The following is a 14,587-nucleotide window of genomic DNA, read 5'->3' as shown; positions in this document are numbered from 1 at the left end:
CTCCTACTGCCGGGCCTGGTCCTCACACACCTAACCCGTCGACCGGAGCCTCTGAATCCCCCTGTTCTGGGCAAGCGCCCACATGTGGTTCCTGCCCCAACCGCCTCACACAGGCACAAGTCACTGAAGAAATGAGCAAATGCATGGTTCCAAGGGGCCCGGGCCTCTGGAGAGGGGATGTGAGCCCATCCCTGTCTGAAAGGGGTCCCCACTCCTGGAGCACCCCTATCTCCCATTCCCTTGGAGCTAGAGGGGTGGTGGGAGGTCTGAGGATGTTGGAGCTAGCAAGAGTCTCTTCACCCAGCCCACAGCACCCCCCACCCCCACCCCACTACAGCACTTCCAGGCCTCAGGTCTGTTCCCACCGGGTGAGAGGTAAGCTCCGGCCCTAGTACCAAGGGCTGGGGTTAGAGATAACAACCTTGCAGGCTCATGCAGCCAGAACTAGGAAGGAAACGGGCATTTTCTGCACTGAGCAGTGTCAGGTGACATGGGGGGGGGCCCTTTTTGGCCCTAGTGCAGTCCTGTGAGGGGACACAGGGCTGGGCACTCAGACTGAGTGTGGGACCCTGACCTCCAGCCTCCAGCCCAGGGAGGCAAGGTAAGGGGTCTGAGTGGCTTTGGACAGCAGGCAGTGACCAGGAAGTGGATGAGACAGGTGTTTGAAGGAAACCATGGACATGCTGGAGGCCGGGGGGGGGAGGGGGGCTTCTTCACATCAGCCCCTTCCCTGGGTGGGCGGGGCTCAATCTCACGACTCTGGGATCATGACTTGTCCCAAAATCAAGAGTCAGACCCTTAGCTGACTGAGCCACCCAGGCGCCCCTCCATTGACAATTCTTGTCTGAATCAATACTACTATATTTTCCAAGTGGCAATTATCTAAATTCAGCACTTTTCCTACATTTAGTGGTTGACATTCTATTGGCTTACTGTAAAGAAAAGATTTCCCTTGCCCCCCTTTCCTCATTTATTTACATCAGTGTGACCCATACTCTCCCGTTTTATTCAACAGGCGACAATCTGTTACCACCACTATTGATTCTTATGTTCACATGTTTCATTCCTGGCTGGTGGAAGGCATCCTATTGACATGCCCTCATCAGTCTCGGGACGCTTCCTAGCTTTCTGGAGCAAAGATGCTCCAGGCCCCTCTTGTGCTAGCTACCAAGATCTGGGTGTGGTCGTGGGTGTGGCTTCAGGCACATTCAGTGGAGAGAGCTGGGGTGTGATACATACATGCACACATTCATCCGCACACAGTCCGTATTTCCCTCCTCCCTGTGAGTGCACGTATACACCTGTGCACGTGTGTGCAAGTGTCTACACCTGTACAGACACAACCCACATTTAATCAATACAATATATCCATACGTCTATGGACTATGAGTGCACATACGACATACATGAATCTCCAGGAGTTCATACCGATACTTCTAATCCCAACCCACAACCTCAGGGTTTATTCTAGTTCCCCCTTTCCTTGCTGATACATCCATCCTCCAACAGGGAGAAACCTGGTTCCTGTTTTCCTCAATATACTCATTTGCTTAGTCTTAGAACACACTGGAATCCTTTTCAGAAGTGGTAACCATACCATGGCACAAGTAAGCGTGCAAACTAGAGTCTGGTGCTCGTTTAGAGTTCTGTCTCTAACTTGGGGATTCATAGTCAAAATGCTGTGTTCAGGTTACGCGGTTTCTTCTTCACATCAGTGTGGCTGTGTTACTCCTCTGGAATATAGCGGAATCGCTTAGTACTGCTAGCACTGTTTCAGGGTCCTTCTCCCATTTGGTTGATTTTGTCCTATTATTTTTCGCATGTAAAACGTGAGCACGGCTCCAAACGGTGTGTCCCACCCCCGAGGGAGATCAGTCTTCGTTACCAGCTCAGCCCGTCTGTGCATCTTTTTGCACAGATGCACCTGCACTTTATTTTTCCTATTTGACACTTTTCACTAGAAGGGTTTCTTTCCCCACACAAACAACAACCAAATCTCCAGTCCCCCAGTACCAGCCGGGTGTCCTACAGTTCAGTGCTATGACACCTGTTCCTCAGCGCGGGCACAGACCCCACAAGTGAAGGGCTCAGCCTCAAGAGCCTGCTCCCGATTCCGACGCTGGGCACAAGTATCGGGGCCTCAGGCCATATGCATTTCCCTCCAACTCAGCTACCAATTTGGGGATCCCCTCTTCAGATTTGATAACTCAGTATAACTACTCACAGAACTCAGGGAAGCACCTGCTAGATTACTGGTTTATTATAAAGCGTACAAATCAGGGACAGCCGGACAGAAGAGGCATAAGGCCAGGGGTGGTCCTAGGAGCAGGGAACTTTCCTGCACCTGGGTGTTCAATCTGGAAGCCCTGGGAATCTCCTTGCTCTAACTAGTGCTCGGCGCCTTCCCTGTCACGCAGGAAATGCCGAGGGTCTCAGGAGCTCTACACCGGGACCCAGGACAAAGGCCAAACACATGCTTCATCCGAGCACATTCACCTAACAAACACAGAAGGTCATGCCACACGGTGCTCATGCGCTGTCCTCGTTCCTGTCCCAGCTGCAGGCTGCTCCGCCACACAGGGCTCTTTACCGGGTTTACGGTACTTTGCTGCAATGAATAATTTACGCGTGTGCGGTTTGTGTTGTGGGGAACTTATCTTCAAAGCAAATTCCTACCAGTGGTCTTGTTGGGTTAAACTTTTTTAACTTATAAAATTATAACATTTTATAATTTATACTTATAAACTTAAACCAGTGTCAGGGACATGAATTCCCGTCTTCTAGCTGGAGTAAGACAGATTAACAGGAGGAAATCAAACTTAACGATGTACCAACAGGAAATCCACATAGACCTGGAAATTCCAAAGACAGGCGAAAGGAGGTACACATGTCGTCCTGAACCCAGGAGAAGGGGGTGGGGGTCCGGGACGTCAGAGGAGGGAATGCACTTCACAGCGAGGTAAGAGAAACAGATGTTGGTAATTAGATGTTTGCCCCACCAGACAGATGAGTCACTCAGACAGAATGTATCTCGGTTAATAACCCTTATTCTGGGAAAGACACCCCGCCCCCGTTTAGATTCCTGCATGTGGTTAAGGGAAGGACAAAAGTTTCTCTTGAGCCCACAGGGTCTCAAGTGCCTTCAGCTCAAAACCATCCACAAGCCAACGTGGCACATTCTGGAGGTCTGTCCCGAACCTCCCCAGCTTTCCCAAGCTTTAAAGTTCCATTTAAAAGCTTGCTTTCAAATGCAGTAACTTTTATGTGTCTCTTCACTCATTCTTTAATTTTCTTTTAACTTATATATTTGATATATAGTCAGTCTCTAATTTTTAAAGACATTTCACAAATGTGATAAACTTAATTAGATGCCCTGGGTATTTCAAGCTCTAACCATAAATTGATACAACTGATTCCAACCTACAAACAAAACCTTTACGAACATTTGTTCACTACTCACCATCTAATACAACGGAGTCAGAGTCAATCAGATCTTAAACTGGAATTCTCTCACACATTCTAAAACGAAAACCTTAGGTTACTGAGATTAACTTTCAACGCTTCAAATTAAAACAAGTCGTTTATGCTACGCGAGCAACGAGCACAACTTCACGACTTGACGCGCCCCAGGACCTCTGGGCAAACCCAGCGGGGGTTGCAGGAGCCGCTCCGCACCCTCCCCGCATCTGTGTGCACAACTGCCCAGAGCACCCCATTCTCCCCAGGAGGCTCCGTGACAGGGTGTGCAGGCCCCTGCCAGGCCCCCTGCAGCGGGCCCGGCTCCTGTCTCAGGGTCCCACACATCCTCTGGGTGTCCTTTCAACTTTGTTCTTACCCAGATTTTACAGAAACCTCTTGCAAAAACCCTTTCCCAAGCTGGCCGCCCTGGAGTGGGACCGCAGGCTGGCTCACTTCAGGTGGGCCTGGCCTTCAGGGGTGCCCAGGACATACCCCCCAGAACCCTCTGCCAGGCTCGCCACCTGCTCACCGTTCCGTCCTAGGCTCTGCCCTCGGGGAGCCAATGCGGACACCCTCTGCACTTTGTTCACCCGTGGGTCTTGTCCACGGCGTGTGGCGCCAGTATTGGGGAGGCTCGAACCCACAGCCCGGAAGGTCCTTCGTGAAGAAACTAAAAGAGGCTTTGTCGATAGTGTCAGATAAAATGTCCAAAAGTTAAAACAATTCTTACAGAAACATAGAACGTGTCCCAAGATCACGGGCTCCCACAGGCTGGCGGGACTCGGGGAGAACGGGAGGAGATCTGAGCTCAACGCAGAAAGAAACCCTGGACCCTCAGGGGCCCAACCGGGCAGAGATGCACCCGGGCGCCGTGGCCTTTGGGGCCGTCCTTTCGCTGGACAGACTGCGTGCGTGACCCGAAGTCCGGGGCCGGGCAGACCTAGGTTGTCAGACGCAGTCAGCTCTGCTTCCTTCGGCTGCACATTCGGCAAGAAGGACACATTAGCAGGGCACGAATTCTGTTTCTGTTCGGTGGGCTGTGGTTTCCACCGTGACAAACACCAGGCAAACACACGGGATATGCACATGCCACGTACATGCATGCACGCGCACACACGCATGTACACGCAATGCGCACACGCACGCGCACTCACGCAGACGCACACGCACGCACGTACACGCAATGCGCACACGCACGCGCACGCACGTACACGCAGACGCACACGCAATGCGCACACACATGCACACACGCTCACGCAGATGTACGCATGTACACGCAATGCGCACACACACGCAGACGCGTGCACGCACAAACATGCGCACATGCACGCGCGCATGCAGACACACAGACACACACACACAGGCACGCGCGCTCACGCAGACACGCACGCACACACAATGCGCGCGCGCACGCAGACGCACATGCGGGCACGCACGCACACACAATGCGTACACACAGGCGCACGCGCACACAGACACCCACCGGCCCCATCGGTGTGCCGTGCGTTATGCCCCACCCCCAGCACCTGTCTCTGTGACTACCCTGTCCCCACTTGCATCTCTCACTTCCTCTCGGCTCTTTCCTCAAGGGTGTTTCAAGGTTAAATGCCTTGGCCCATCAGGCAACCCCTCCCCCCCCCCCCCCCCCCCCCCCCGCCAAGGTCGGACCTCGGGACTCGAGCGCAGGATCCCGCAGGTGGGAGGCCACTTCACCAGTGCTACCCTCCCAGGAGCCGGGACACCCCGGCGTGCCCACTCATGGTCCCAGGGCGCAGAGCACCTCCCGCAGCCAGGCACCTGCCGGTTGCTGTGGAGAAGAAAGGTGAGTGTGTGCGGGGCAGACGGTACCGGAGGGAAGCCCAGCTCACAGGACTGACTCCACGCTGCAGTCTGCCGCGGCCTGGATCCTCGCGGTGGGACCCCAACATGGGACCCGCAGTAGGACCCCATGGTGAAGTCAGAACATGTGCTTTTCCTCCCTAAGCGCCGTATGATGTGGAGACCCTGGAAGGGGTCCATGCAGAGGCCCCGTGGGGTGGGCGCCGGTGGGTGACACACCACGACGGAGGGCTGGCTGTGGACAGCAGCTGGGGTACGGCGAGACCAGCGCCTTAGTGAGGTGCTCCCAGGACCGGATAGAACCTCGGCCCCTCCCTGGGGTCCCCAGGCCCCAGCACACCTGAGGTCACCCACTAAGAACGAGCCAGGACAGATCACCAACGCTTTGCGAGGCATCTCAGGAGATGGAGGTCCCAGGAAAGGTCCGTGTCTCCTCCCTCACCTGCCCAGGGGGTATGTGTGTGTGCTCTGCAGGGCCGGCTGAGGGGCTGCCCTGGGGTGGACAGCGGAGGTGGGGCATGCAGTGGCCTCCCCTCTCTCCACGTGGAGACCACTGCTTCTGGACGCAAAGGTGTGCCTGGGGGTGGGAACTCCGGCAGCCTGAGGACAGGGCCTCATCAAACCCCCTGACCACCGACTGCTGGCGTGGGTCAGGACAGGGGTCAGGGCAGGCAGCGTGACTTGGGACAGCTCTGTGTCCAGGCTGCTGGGCGGTCAGCTGGGGTGCTGGCACTCTGGAGCCACAGGCCTGGATGGCGCAGTCCTGGGGATAGATGCTGGCGGGCATGGCGGGGGACAGCCAGCTCCAGACCCTGCTCCACAGCGGGCACTGGGGGTGCCGTTCCCCCGGCTGTATGGTACCCCCTGCCGGCCTGACACCGCCGGACCCCAGCAGAGGCTCGGAATACCGAGCCGGCAGGATCTGAAAGAGACTTGGATTTCCCACAGCTCGAGGAAAAGATCAACGATCCTGCAAAATGGTTCCCGTAAGGGCTCCCGGGGGCTCAGTCGGGTGAGCCTCTGACTGGAGATTTCGGCTCAGGCCACAATCTCACGGTCCATGGGATCAAGCCCCGAGTCGGGCTCTGCGCTGACGGCGTGGAGCCTGCTTGGGATTCTGTCTCTCCCTCTCTCCGCCTCTCCCCTGCTCATGTTCTCTCTCCCCCTCTCTCTCTAGCCTTTCCCCACTCTTTCTCTGTCTCCCTCAAAATAAATAAGCCTTAAAAATGGTTAATTTAAACCTTTCTCTTTATTGTGCTCACAAACGTGGTGTTTCATGACTTGAAATATCATGGCCTTTTGAAGGGACAGGCATCTCTTTTTGTCCTTCTGCTGTCTCTGGGCCGCACAGCACCGTGGGGGTAGGAATACACTGTCAGCACATGGTTTGCCCGAGGAGTGGAGGGGCTGTGTGTACATGTGGGCACCCGTGCACACGGCTAGGCCTCAGCCCACAGGCCCCCAGCCACTGTCCCCCAGGGTTTCTGTGCTGCAGCCGGGAGTCCAGGTCCCAAAAGGCCTGGCTGGTCACCTAGCTCCATGAAGCATTCGTGCACCTGCTGGCACAGCCACGTTCTAGGCATCGAGCGGATCCACAGCCACAGCGGGTGCAGCTGCTGTGGCCTAGAGTAGGCCCGTCAGTGTTCATGGGGCCACCTGTGCCCAGAGCGGCAGAGTGGGTATGGATGGGCCTGTTGTGTCCTCACCCTATGCTGCATCTGTGGGGCTGCTCCTGGGAGGCTCTTTCTCAGCCTGGGGCCCAGACTATGCCCCCTGCTTCGGACATGGCCAAGACTGAAGGCCTCTCAAGGTCCGTCAAGGTGCTGGGACCCCTTGGAACGGATCCTGATGCCAAGCACTGCCCCCAAGAAAGTTCCAGCGCCCAAAGCCACCCAGCGAGCCCTGGGGTTCACAGGACCATCCCCTACTTGGTAGTTTCTCCTGTGACCTGGGGTCCTGCCTTGTGCCTTTGCTTACACTGTCCCCGTGACCAGAGCCCCTCCCTTTTCTGCTCCTCTCAAGGGGGACCCTCCCCGTGCAGCCCTGGCCTCGGGACACAGGTGAGCAGTCCAGCCTCTGTGTCCAGTTAACACGTGTTCAGTGTGTGCAGGCTGCTGGGTGGTGAGCTGTACTTCAACAGATCACAAGACCTGCTGTTCTTGCACAAGACAGGTTGAAATAGAGAAGTCGGTTGCTCACAAGTCCTGGAGGAAGTGCACGCGCGCGCCTGGAGAGACCACGTCAAGGCAGGGTGTAGACAGGGATCTGAGACTCCGGCCTCTGCCAGGGTCTCTGGGTGGAGTGCTTTGGGTTCCTGAGCTAGGACCACATTGGTTCATTCAAACCCAAAGAGCGGGGTTTTGGTAGGATCCATGGTGCAGGGCGGGGGTCTGCTCTAAGGGGTGCGTAAGAGGAGGTCTTGGGAGGCAGGCACACTGTTGGCTGTAAGGGCTGCTAGGGAGTCAGAGCCGGGACTTCATTTGCTTGTCGTCTGGTGGCTGTGGTCTGGGGCCTGCGCTCATGGGAGAGACAAGGGGTGGCATCAGGCCCCGAGGGCCACTGGTCACACAAGATGGATGTGAGGCTGCAAACCGGAGCAGCACCTGGCCGCGGGCGGAGGGTTCCCCAGGGCTGCCGGGAACACCCAGCGCCAACTTCAAATCTGTCATCACCTGCCAGCTGCTCTTTTACAGACAGAGGAGCTGAGGCAGTGCCCCGGGGCCACTCCTCTTGTCTGAAGACCTGCCCTGGTGTGCTGCTGGGGCCGAGGGTCTGCAGACCCTGACTGGGGCTCACAGAGGCGCGGGCGTGAGGTGCAAAGGTCTCACTGCTGGGGTGGACACAGGGTGGGCAGACACAGGGGCAGGTACAGGGCGGACGGACACAGGGCTGACACAAGGTGGTCACAGGGCGGATGTGCAGCTTGGCCAGGACACTAGCTGTTGTGTCCCCATATCCAGAACCAGTACACATTTTTCAGGTTCCTGACTGCGGAGGCCTCTCATTCTCGGGAGGAAGATCGTCTGCGCCAGGCACTGATCTCCGGATGGAGGACACGGCACCAGCAGGTGGCGCTGCGGCCCCAGGTCTGATGGGTGTCCACGCTGAGGAGGAACGGAGGCCTCCTGGCTTCCAGCCGAGGATGGCGGCGGCCCCACAGGCCCTCGGGGTAGACAGTGGGGGGGGGGGGTGTCTATGTGTGTGTGTGTGTCGCCCTGGCGGTGAAGGGCGGACGGCCCCCAGTCCTGGAGGCTGGCCTGGCCTCCCTCCACGCTCCAGTCTGAGGGCCAGGTGCCTGGAAGGGCTGCTCAGGGCGGGGCCACAACGAGCCCGCGGGTTCTGTCCTGGCCCCTGGACGCCAACGAGCCATCCAGAGAGAGGCAGTGAGCATGTCCTCGGAGGAGCAGGCCACGTCCTGAGGACACCTGGGGTCACAGGCCAGCCTGCCGCTCTCCCCAGCCCCTATCTGCCTTCAGAGCAGGCTGCGGGGTCCTCGGGCTGGCGTGGGGCCTGCGGGCGAAGGTCTTGGCCACAGGGGAGGGTCCCCTACGCACCTCATTGAGGCCTGGTCCGCAGGGCCAGCTGAGGGGCGGCCAGACGTCCGACGGAGGGCGCTGGCGTCACACGGGGTTAACCTCACGCCCCTGGCGCGTCTGCAGCTGCAAGGACACGAACTGGCAGAAGCACAGGCCCAGCTCGAGGTGGCCGCGGGCTCTGTGCGCCTCGTCGCAGGCGGGGAAGTACGCGTGCGCCACGCAGCAGGCGTAGCTGCAGGAGAAGCGCAGCAGGGCCTCCCGGAACAGGGCCTCGCCCTCCGCCGCCTCCAGGAAGACCCGCCTGCAGTCGCCCAGCAGCACGTACACGAAGTGCAGCTTGTTCATGGTGTCGCAGCCCATCAGCAGCGAGTGGGGCGCCAGCAGGAGGTTGGCCTCCCCCACCCTGAGCACCAGTTCCTGCATCATCTTCTTGGAGAACCTCCTGAACCAGCACAGGGTGTTAACTCCTAACACGAAGAAGAGGGGGCAGAAAAATATGTTGGCAGCGATGAGGAAGAAGCGCTGAGCTGGGGTGTTTTCCAGGAGGCCCATGATCAGGGGCAGGGAGAGCAGGGCCAAGGCCACGAGAAACAGGAAGACGGCCAGCGTGACCCTGCAGCCCAGGTAGCGGAGGCAGGACCTGGGGGACCGCACCCCGTTGAGGATGCCCACGGCTCGCTTGTACACCTCGGGGTCCTCCAGCACCTCCTTCAGGGGGTCGGGGACGCCCAGGGTGCTGAAGGTGCCCACCTTCCACGAGGGCAGACTGTCCCTGTTGACGCAGTTCAGGGTCAGGAGGCTCTTCCCGCTGTACAGGGAGGCGGCGGGGCGCCAGGCGGGCAGGGAGCGGGCCAGGCAGTGGTTGGGCATGAGCAGGAGCTGCACCACTTTGCGGTAGAAGTGGCTGTCTGCCGCCTCCAGGTACGTCAGGTGGCTGAGGTGCAGCGGGACCTGGCAGGGCCTCAGCAGGACCGGGATGACCGGCTTCCTCTCCAGGCAGGAGCCGAAGAGCGACAGGTCGGCCTCCAGGAGGCACCACCGGCTCTGCACGAAGTCCTGGCTCAGCACCAGCAGCACCTTCTGGCTCTGCTGGATACACTCCGCCATGTTCTCCAGCACATTCCTCCCGGGGGTGAAGTCCCGCTCGTGCAGGCAGACCTTCAGCCCCGCGAGGTCCGCCTCCAGGCGGCTGATGAGCCCGTGGGTCCAGGTGGCGTCCACGCTGCTGTAGCTCACGAACAGGTGGAACTTCTCACTGGGCCTCAGGGGGGGGATGGCCAGAGCCACGCCTCCCTCCCCAGGGCCAGACTCCATGGGCACCACCTGGGAATCCAGCCCTGGGAATCTGCCTCTGGTCTCCGGAACAGAAAACCACCCTCAGGCTGCAAAAGATCAAGACACACGGACCGATACGGGATGGACAACAGCGGACTATCTACAAAGACGGAACTGAGGTCGAGAACCCGCAGCACACAGCTCGGAGAGCCACAAACGACCCCAGTCACAACTGGCCCAAACCACCAGCCTTCCTGCTTACTGCCCGCCCCGCTTCCGAGGCAGGGCCCTTCGGAGAAAGCCAGCACGTTCCCTTTCCCAATCGCAAGGATACCGCTGCTCTAGCTCCCCGCCCCCAGACCCCAGCAGGGTGCCTGAGCCCCCTTCCACTGTGGAGTCTCCCACTCCCCTGCCTGCCTCTGGGTCTCGGCCACACCCAAGTGTCGTGGGATCCCCCAATATGGTGCGCTGTAAGGAATCAGCCTTGCTGTTCTCATCTGGGGCATCTTCCTTGATGTCCACCGGACATTGGCTTTGAAAGGGTCGGGGCACAGAGTGACCGCATCTTCCAGCGCCTTCTTTCTCTTCAGGTGTGGCTCACCTGGTTACTGGTCCTGAGGGATTGCTATAGACTGAATGTTTATGTCCCCAGAATTTGTTGGAGCCCTAACCCCCAGGTACAGGTACAGGGAGATGATTAGGGCATAAGGGTAGAGCCCCATGAATGGGGTTAGTGCCCTTATAAAGAGACCCTCAGACAGCACCCCGCCCCTGCCACCAGTGAGGATGCTGTGAGAAGGTGCCACCTGCAAGCCAGGAGGTGGCCATGACACCAGCACCCAGATCCCAGAATGCCAGCTTGCAGACCGTGAGAAGTGACTGTCTATTGTTGAAGCCCCCAGACTGTCGTGTTGTGTTCCTAATTTTTTTTTAACGTTTATTTTTGAGACAGAGACACAGAGCATGAGCAGTGGAGGGGCAGAGAGAGAAGGAGACACAGAATCCAAAGCAGCCTCCAGGCTCTGAGCTGTCAGCACAGAGCCCGACGTGGGGCTCGAAGTCACGAACCGTGAGATCATGACCTGAGCCGAAGTCGGACGCTCAACCGCCTGAGCCACCCAGGCGCCCCTGCCATGTTGTGTTCTGGAGCCCAAGCAGACTAAGATGGGTCCGCCTCTATAACGTTTGCTCTATTGCTCTAGGAAGGGCAGACACACTTTCCAGGAAGCACTAGAACTTTCTCCATGCTGCCTGAGACCCTCACATCGAGATCCCAATGCTCCAACTCAGTGAACAGAGCTTGAACTGCAGCCACCAGAGGTCTGTCTGCTAGTGTCCAAGGAGGCCCACAGAGCACTCGCTGCTGAGACCCTCTCATGTGCCGACGACCGGCTGGCGGCCTTGCCGAGGGGCCTCGCCCACTGGAGCCCTGCACACCCCATGTGGCAGCTGGTCAGTGGCTGTGCTGCCACTCTGCCAGGAAGTTCCCAGCTGAGACCCGTCCCCTCTCGGTGAGCAGGGGCAGGAGAGCCCAGAGGAGGACCAGGGAGCAGCTCTGGGAAATGGAGGTGGGAGAAGCCCAGCTGCCCACTCCCTGCTTCCACGGGGCCCCCCACCCCTACTTGCTCTACCAGCTGGTCGGGAAGAAGGCACCCGCACAGTGTTGACAAGGGGCTCCTCCCGTAGCGTGGCCAGCACAGCACAGCTGGAGCCTCTGTAAGGGGCCACGGTGCCCACCCTTCCTGGCCAGCAAGCCCTCCTGCGTGGGCACCATCCCCACACCACCACCCCCGCTTCCAGGTGGCACAGCTGAACATCAGGTGGGCGAGGCTCTGGGGGACACATCTGAAAGCCTGGTCTCACAGGGCTCCCCCTCCATGGAGGGCTGGCTGCCCCGCCTCTCCCACGGGCAGCCTGCAAAGTGGGTGACGGTGTGCACGCATCCGGGTCGTGCCTGCACCCGCTCCACGCTTCCCCGGCAGACACGCTTGATTTACCTCGTCGTTAAATGCTATGACTCAGACACCGTTCTGGGCATTGAGGGTCTCAGCCAGCCAGCACCGGCCACCCATGCTGCCCACTCTTCACTGCAGTCCGGGGGAGGCCTGGGAGGCAGCTGGGGACCCTCCCCCAGTGCCGTCCCCACATAGAAGGAAGTTTGCAGCCAATACTTTCTAGGGGCATCTCTGCTACAGCACAAGGAGCGAGAAACCGAAAAAAGGAAGCAGATTGAGGAAGGCCCCTTGTGCAGAATGGGGGTGAGGGGTGGACAGGGAGAAGAGGCAGAGCACTGCCCCTTCTGAGAAACCCAGCTGGGCCTCAAGGTCTGGAAATAGGGGCACGATGGTCAGGAAGCTCTTGAAGTCTGTCTGATGGTGACGCTGGGCACTTACAAGGCCCCTCTGCCGGGGCCGCTGGGCTTGCCGGCCGCCCGGCCAGGCCCTGCAGCTGGAAGGAGTGACGCGGAGGGCCGGGTGACCGGTGCCTCCTGGTAAGGTTCCCCGAGCAGGTCTGGCCAGGGTGGGGCGTGGGAGTGCATCCTCGAAGGAAGGGGAGACCCCAGCTGCTGGGCGACCCTGCCCAAACAGCCACGCGGGGCTCAGGTGACTTCCCCTGTTCCTGCCCTCTCAGGGTCAGCCTGGGAGCCAGCTGCGGCCCTCCTGGTGGTTTCCCAAAACCCACCCACACCTCGCACCGGCCCCTTCACCAGTTCTACTCAGCAACCCAAGGGAGAAGCCATCTGGGTCCCTGGGGGCCCCGTCCCCCTCCAAGACCTCCTCCCACCTGGGCCAAAGGTGTGTCTCCAAAGGCTCCTCTCCGATCTGAGCCATCACGTGCATGTGCTCTCTTAAGAAAATAGCTATTTGAACTCCCCCCTGGTGAAGACAGTCCCTCACGGACTATTTTGTTCCTGGAAAAGCAGCGACACCCAGAATTGATGAAGCTGCCTGGTGCTGATGATGCCAGTGAGGCTGGCACACCCCGCATGGACCAGGGGCCTGCGACGTGTCACCACAGATTCGGAGCACAAGCTGGTAACCACTCCAAGAGGCACGGAGGAGGGGTCTGCCTTTTGAGGACAGAATCCCCCAGAAAAACCAGCCACAGGCCCAGCTGATGAGATCGTGCCTGAAGTAACAGCACTTTGAGGGGCAGGCACATCCAGTGATACCGCCTTCGGAGGACAGAGACTTTCCCAACAACAAATCCTTTGAGGGGCTCTCCCTGCACATCCTGCCCCCCCTCCCCCCAGTCGGAGGGACACTCACCCCTCACCAACACCCAGTCTTCAAAAGCAAGGGTGGCCTGGGGTGTCCGCTACCCAATGAAAAGAAGCCTCTGGCCTCCCTGCCTGTGAGCAGCGGGGGCTAATGGGGGCCAGGGGTAGTTTCCCCTTGCAAGCACCAGGGAAGGAGGGAAGGAGGGGGGGAGGGGGAGGGAAGAAGGGGGAGGGAAGCCCGGAGTGAGGGAAGCTGGCCAGGCTGGGAACACAAGGGCAGGAAGTAGATCCAGGGAAAGCTATTTGAGCACCTGGGAGGCGGGAGACACCGCTGTTCTTTGCTCCGGGCTCACGCGCCCAGGAGTCGGGCCGCTGGGGCATGACTCCCGGGCACTCAGGGCAAAGCCAAAGGCTGCGGTTGGTCCTCCTGGAAGGGCTGTGCGGGAGGGGGCCCTCGGGCAGGTGGGTGTGCTAACCGGAGCCCTCTCCTCTCGGCTGCATTCCTGGCTGGGTCCAGGCTGTAGCGCTTGAGGACCACCACCTTCCGCCCCGCACGGTCAGGGACCCCCACCCCACATTACTGCCGCGTTTCCGCGGGCGGTGCCGGTCCCAGAGCTCATTTCCGTGAGGCAGCCAGGGCAAGAAAGAGGGTCACCGCGAGTATTTCACACACCGCACACTCACACACCGGCCTCTCCTGAGGGGGCCCCGCTGAGCCCAGGCCCAGCTCGGACCGCGGGGCTCCAAACCCAAGCCTGGAGGGATCGGGGAAGTGGGGGATGTGGGGCTCAAAGGCTGGCCTCCTCCCATCCCCCCACCTTCCTTGTGAACTCTGCTTCCCTATCAGACGACCCTCTGCTCCTTACCGGTTCAGCGCCATGGGCGGGGGGGTTCCCGCGGATCCCTGGGGTCTCAGAGCATCGTGACCACGGGACCTCTGCCCCCACCCCGGAGTTCCAGTTTGGGGCTGGGCTGGTCTGGTCTGAGAGGTCAGCTCCTGCCACGGACCAAGCTGGGCAGGGCCCTGCTGGGGGGGGGGGGGGGGGGGGGGAGGGGACGGGGGGAGGGAATCCCAGTCCCGCCCCGCCTTCCACCCTCGGCCCGCCCCCTCCACCCCCACTCCGGGCAAGCCATCCGCGTCCAGCACCAAAAAGGGCGGTCTGGACACGCGAGGGAATCGGGGAGGTGAGTGGGCTGGGGCCACAGGGTCGGTGCAGTTTCCAGTGGGTGAGAACCTCTCCAAGGGAGGTGACCGTCC

General features: G+C 59.4%; 1 protein-coding gene across 1 annotated transcript; it reads right to left on the bottom strand.

Moving 5' to 3' along the window:
• Positions 1-6,528: 6,528 nt before the first annotated feature.
• On the bottom strand, positions 6,529-14,366 carry LOC102902043. The gene is made up of 2 exons (XM_006938294.3): positions 14,196-14,366; positions 6,529-10,216 (listed from the first exon to the last, which is right to left on the bottom strand). Exon 2 carries the CDS (start codon positions 10,146-10,148, stop codon positions 8,919-8,921), a length of 1,230 nt encoding a protein of 409 aa, XP_006938356.2. The 5' UTR covers positions 10,149-10,216; positions 14,196-14,366; the 3' UTR covers positions 6,529-8,918.
• Between the last annotated feature and the right edge of the window lie 221 nt (positions 14,367-14,587).

Source organism: Felis catus, chromosome D2, assembly GCF_018350175.1.
Source record: "Felis catus isolate Fca126 chromosome D2, F.catus_Fca126_mat1.0, whole genome shotgun sequence".
Taxonomy (NCBI): Eukaryota; Metazoa; Chordata; class Mammalia; order Carnivora; family Felidae; genus Felis; species Felis catus.
Note: the sequence above shows the minus strand (reverse complement) of the source record. Positions and strands in the feature narration are given on the sequence as shown.

Bases quoted from the DNA above. Each gene is read 5' to 3' on its own strand.
- LOC102902043 (XM_006938294.3), bottom strand. From the start codon at position 10,148: ATGGAGTCTGGCCCTGGGGAGGGAGGCGTGGCTCTGGCCATCCCCCCC.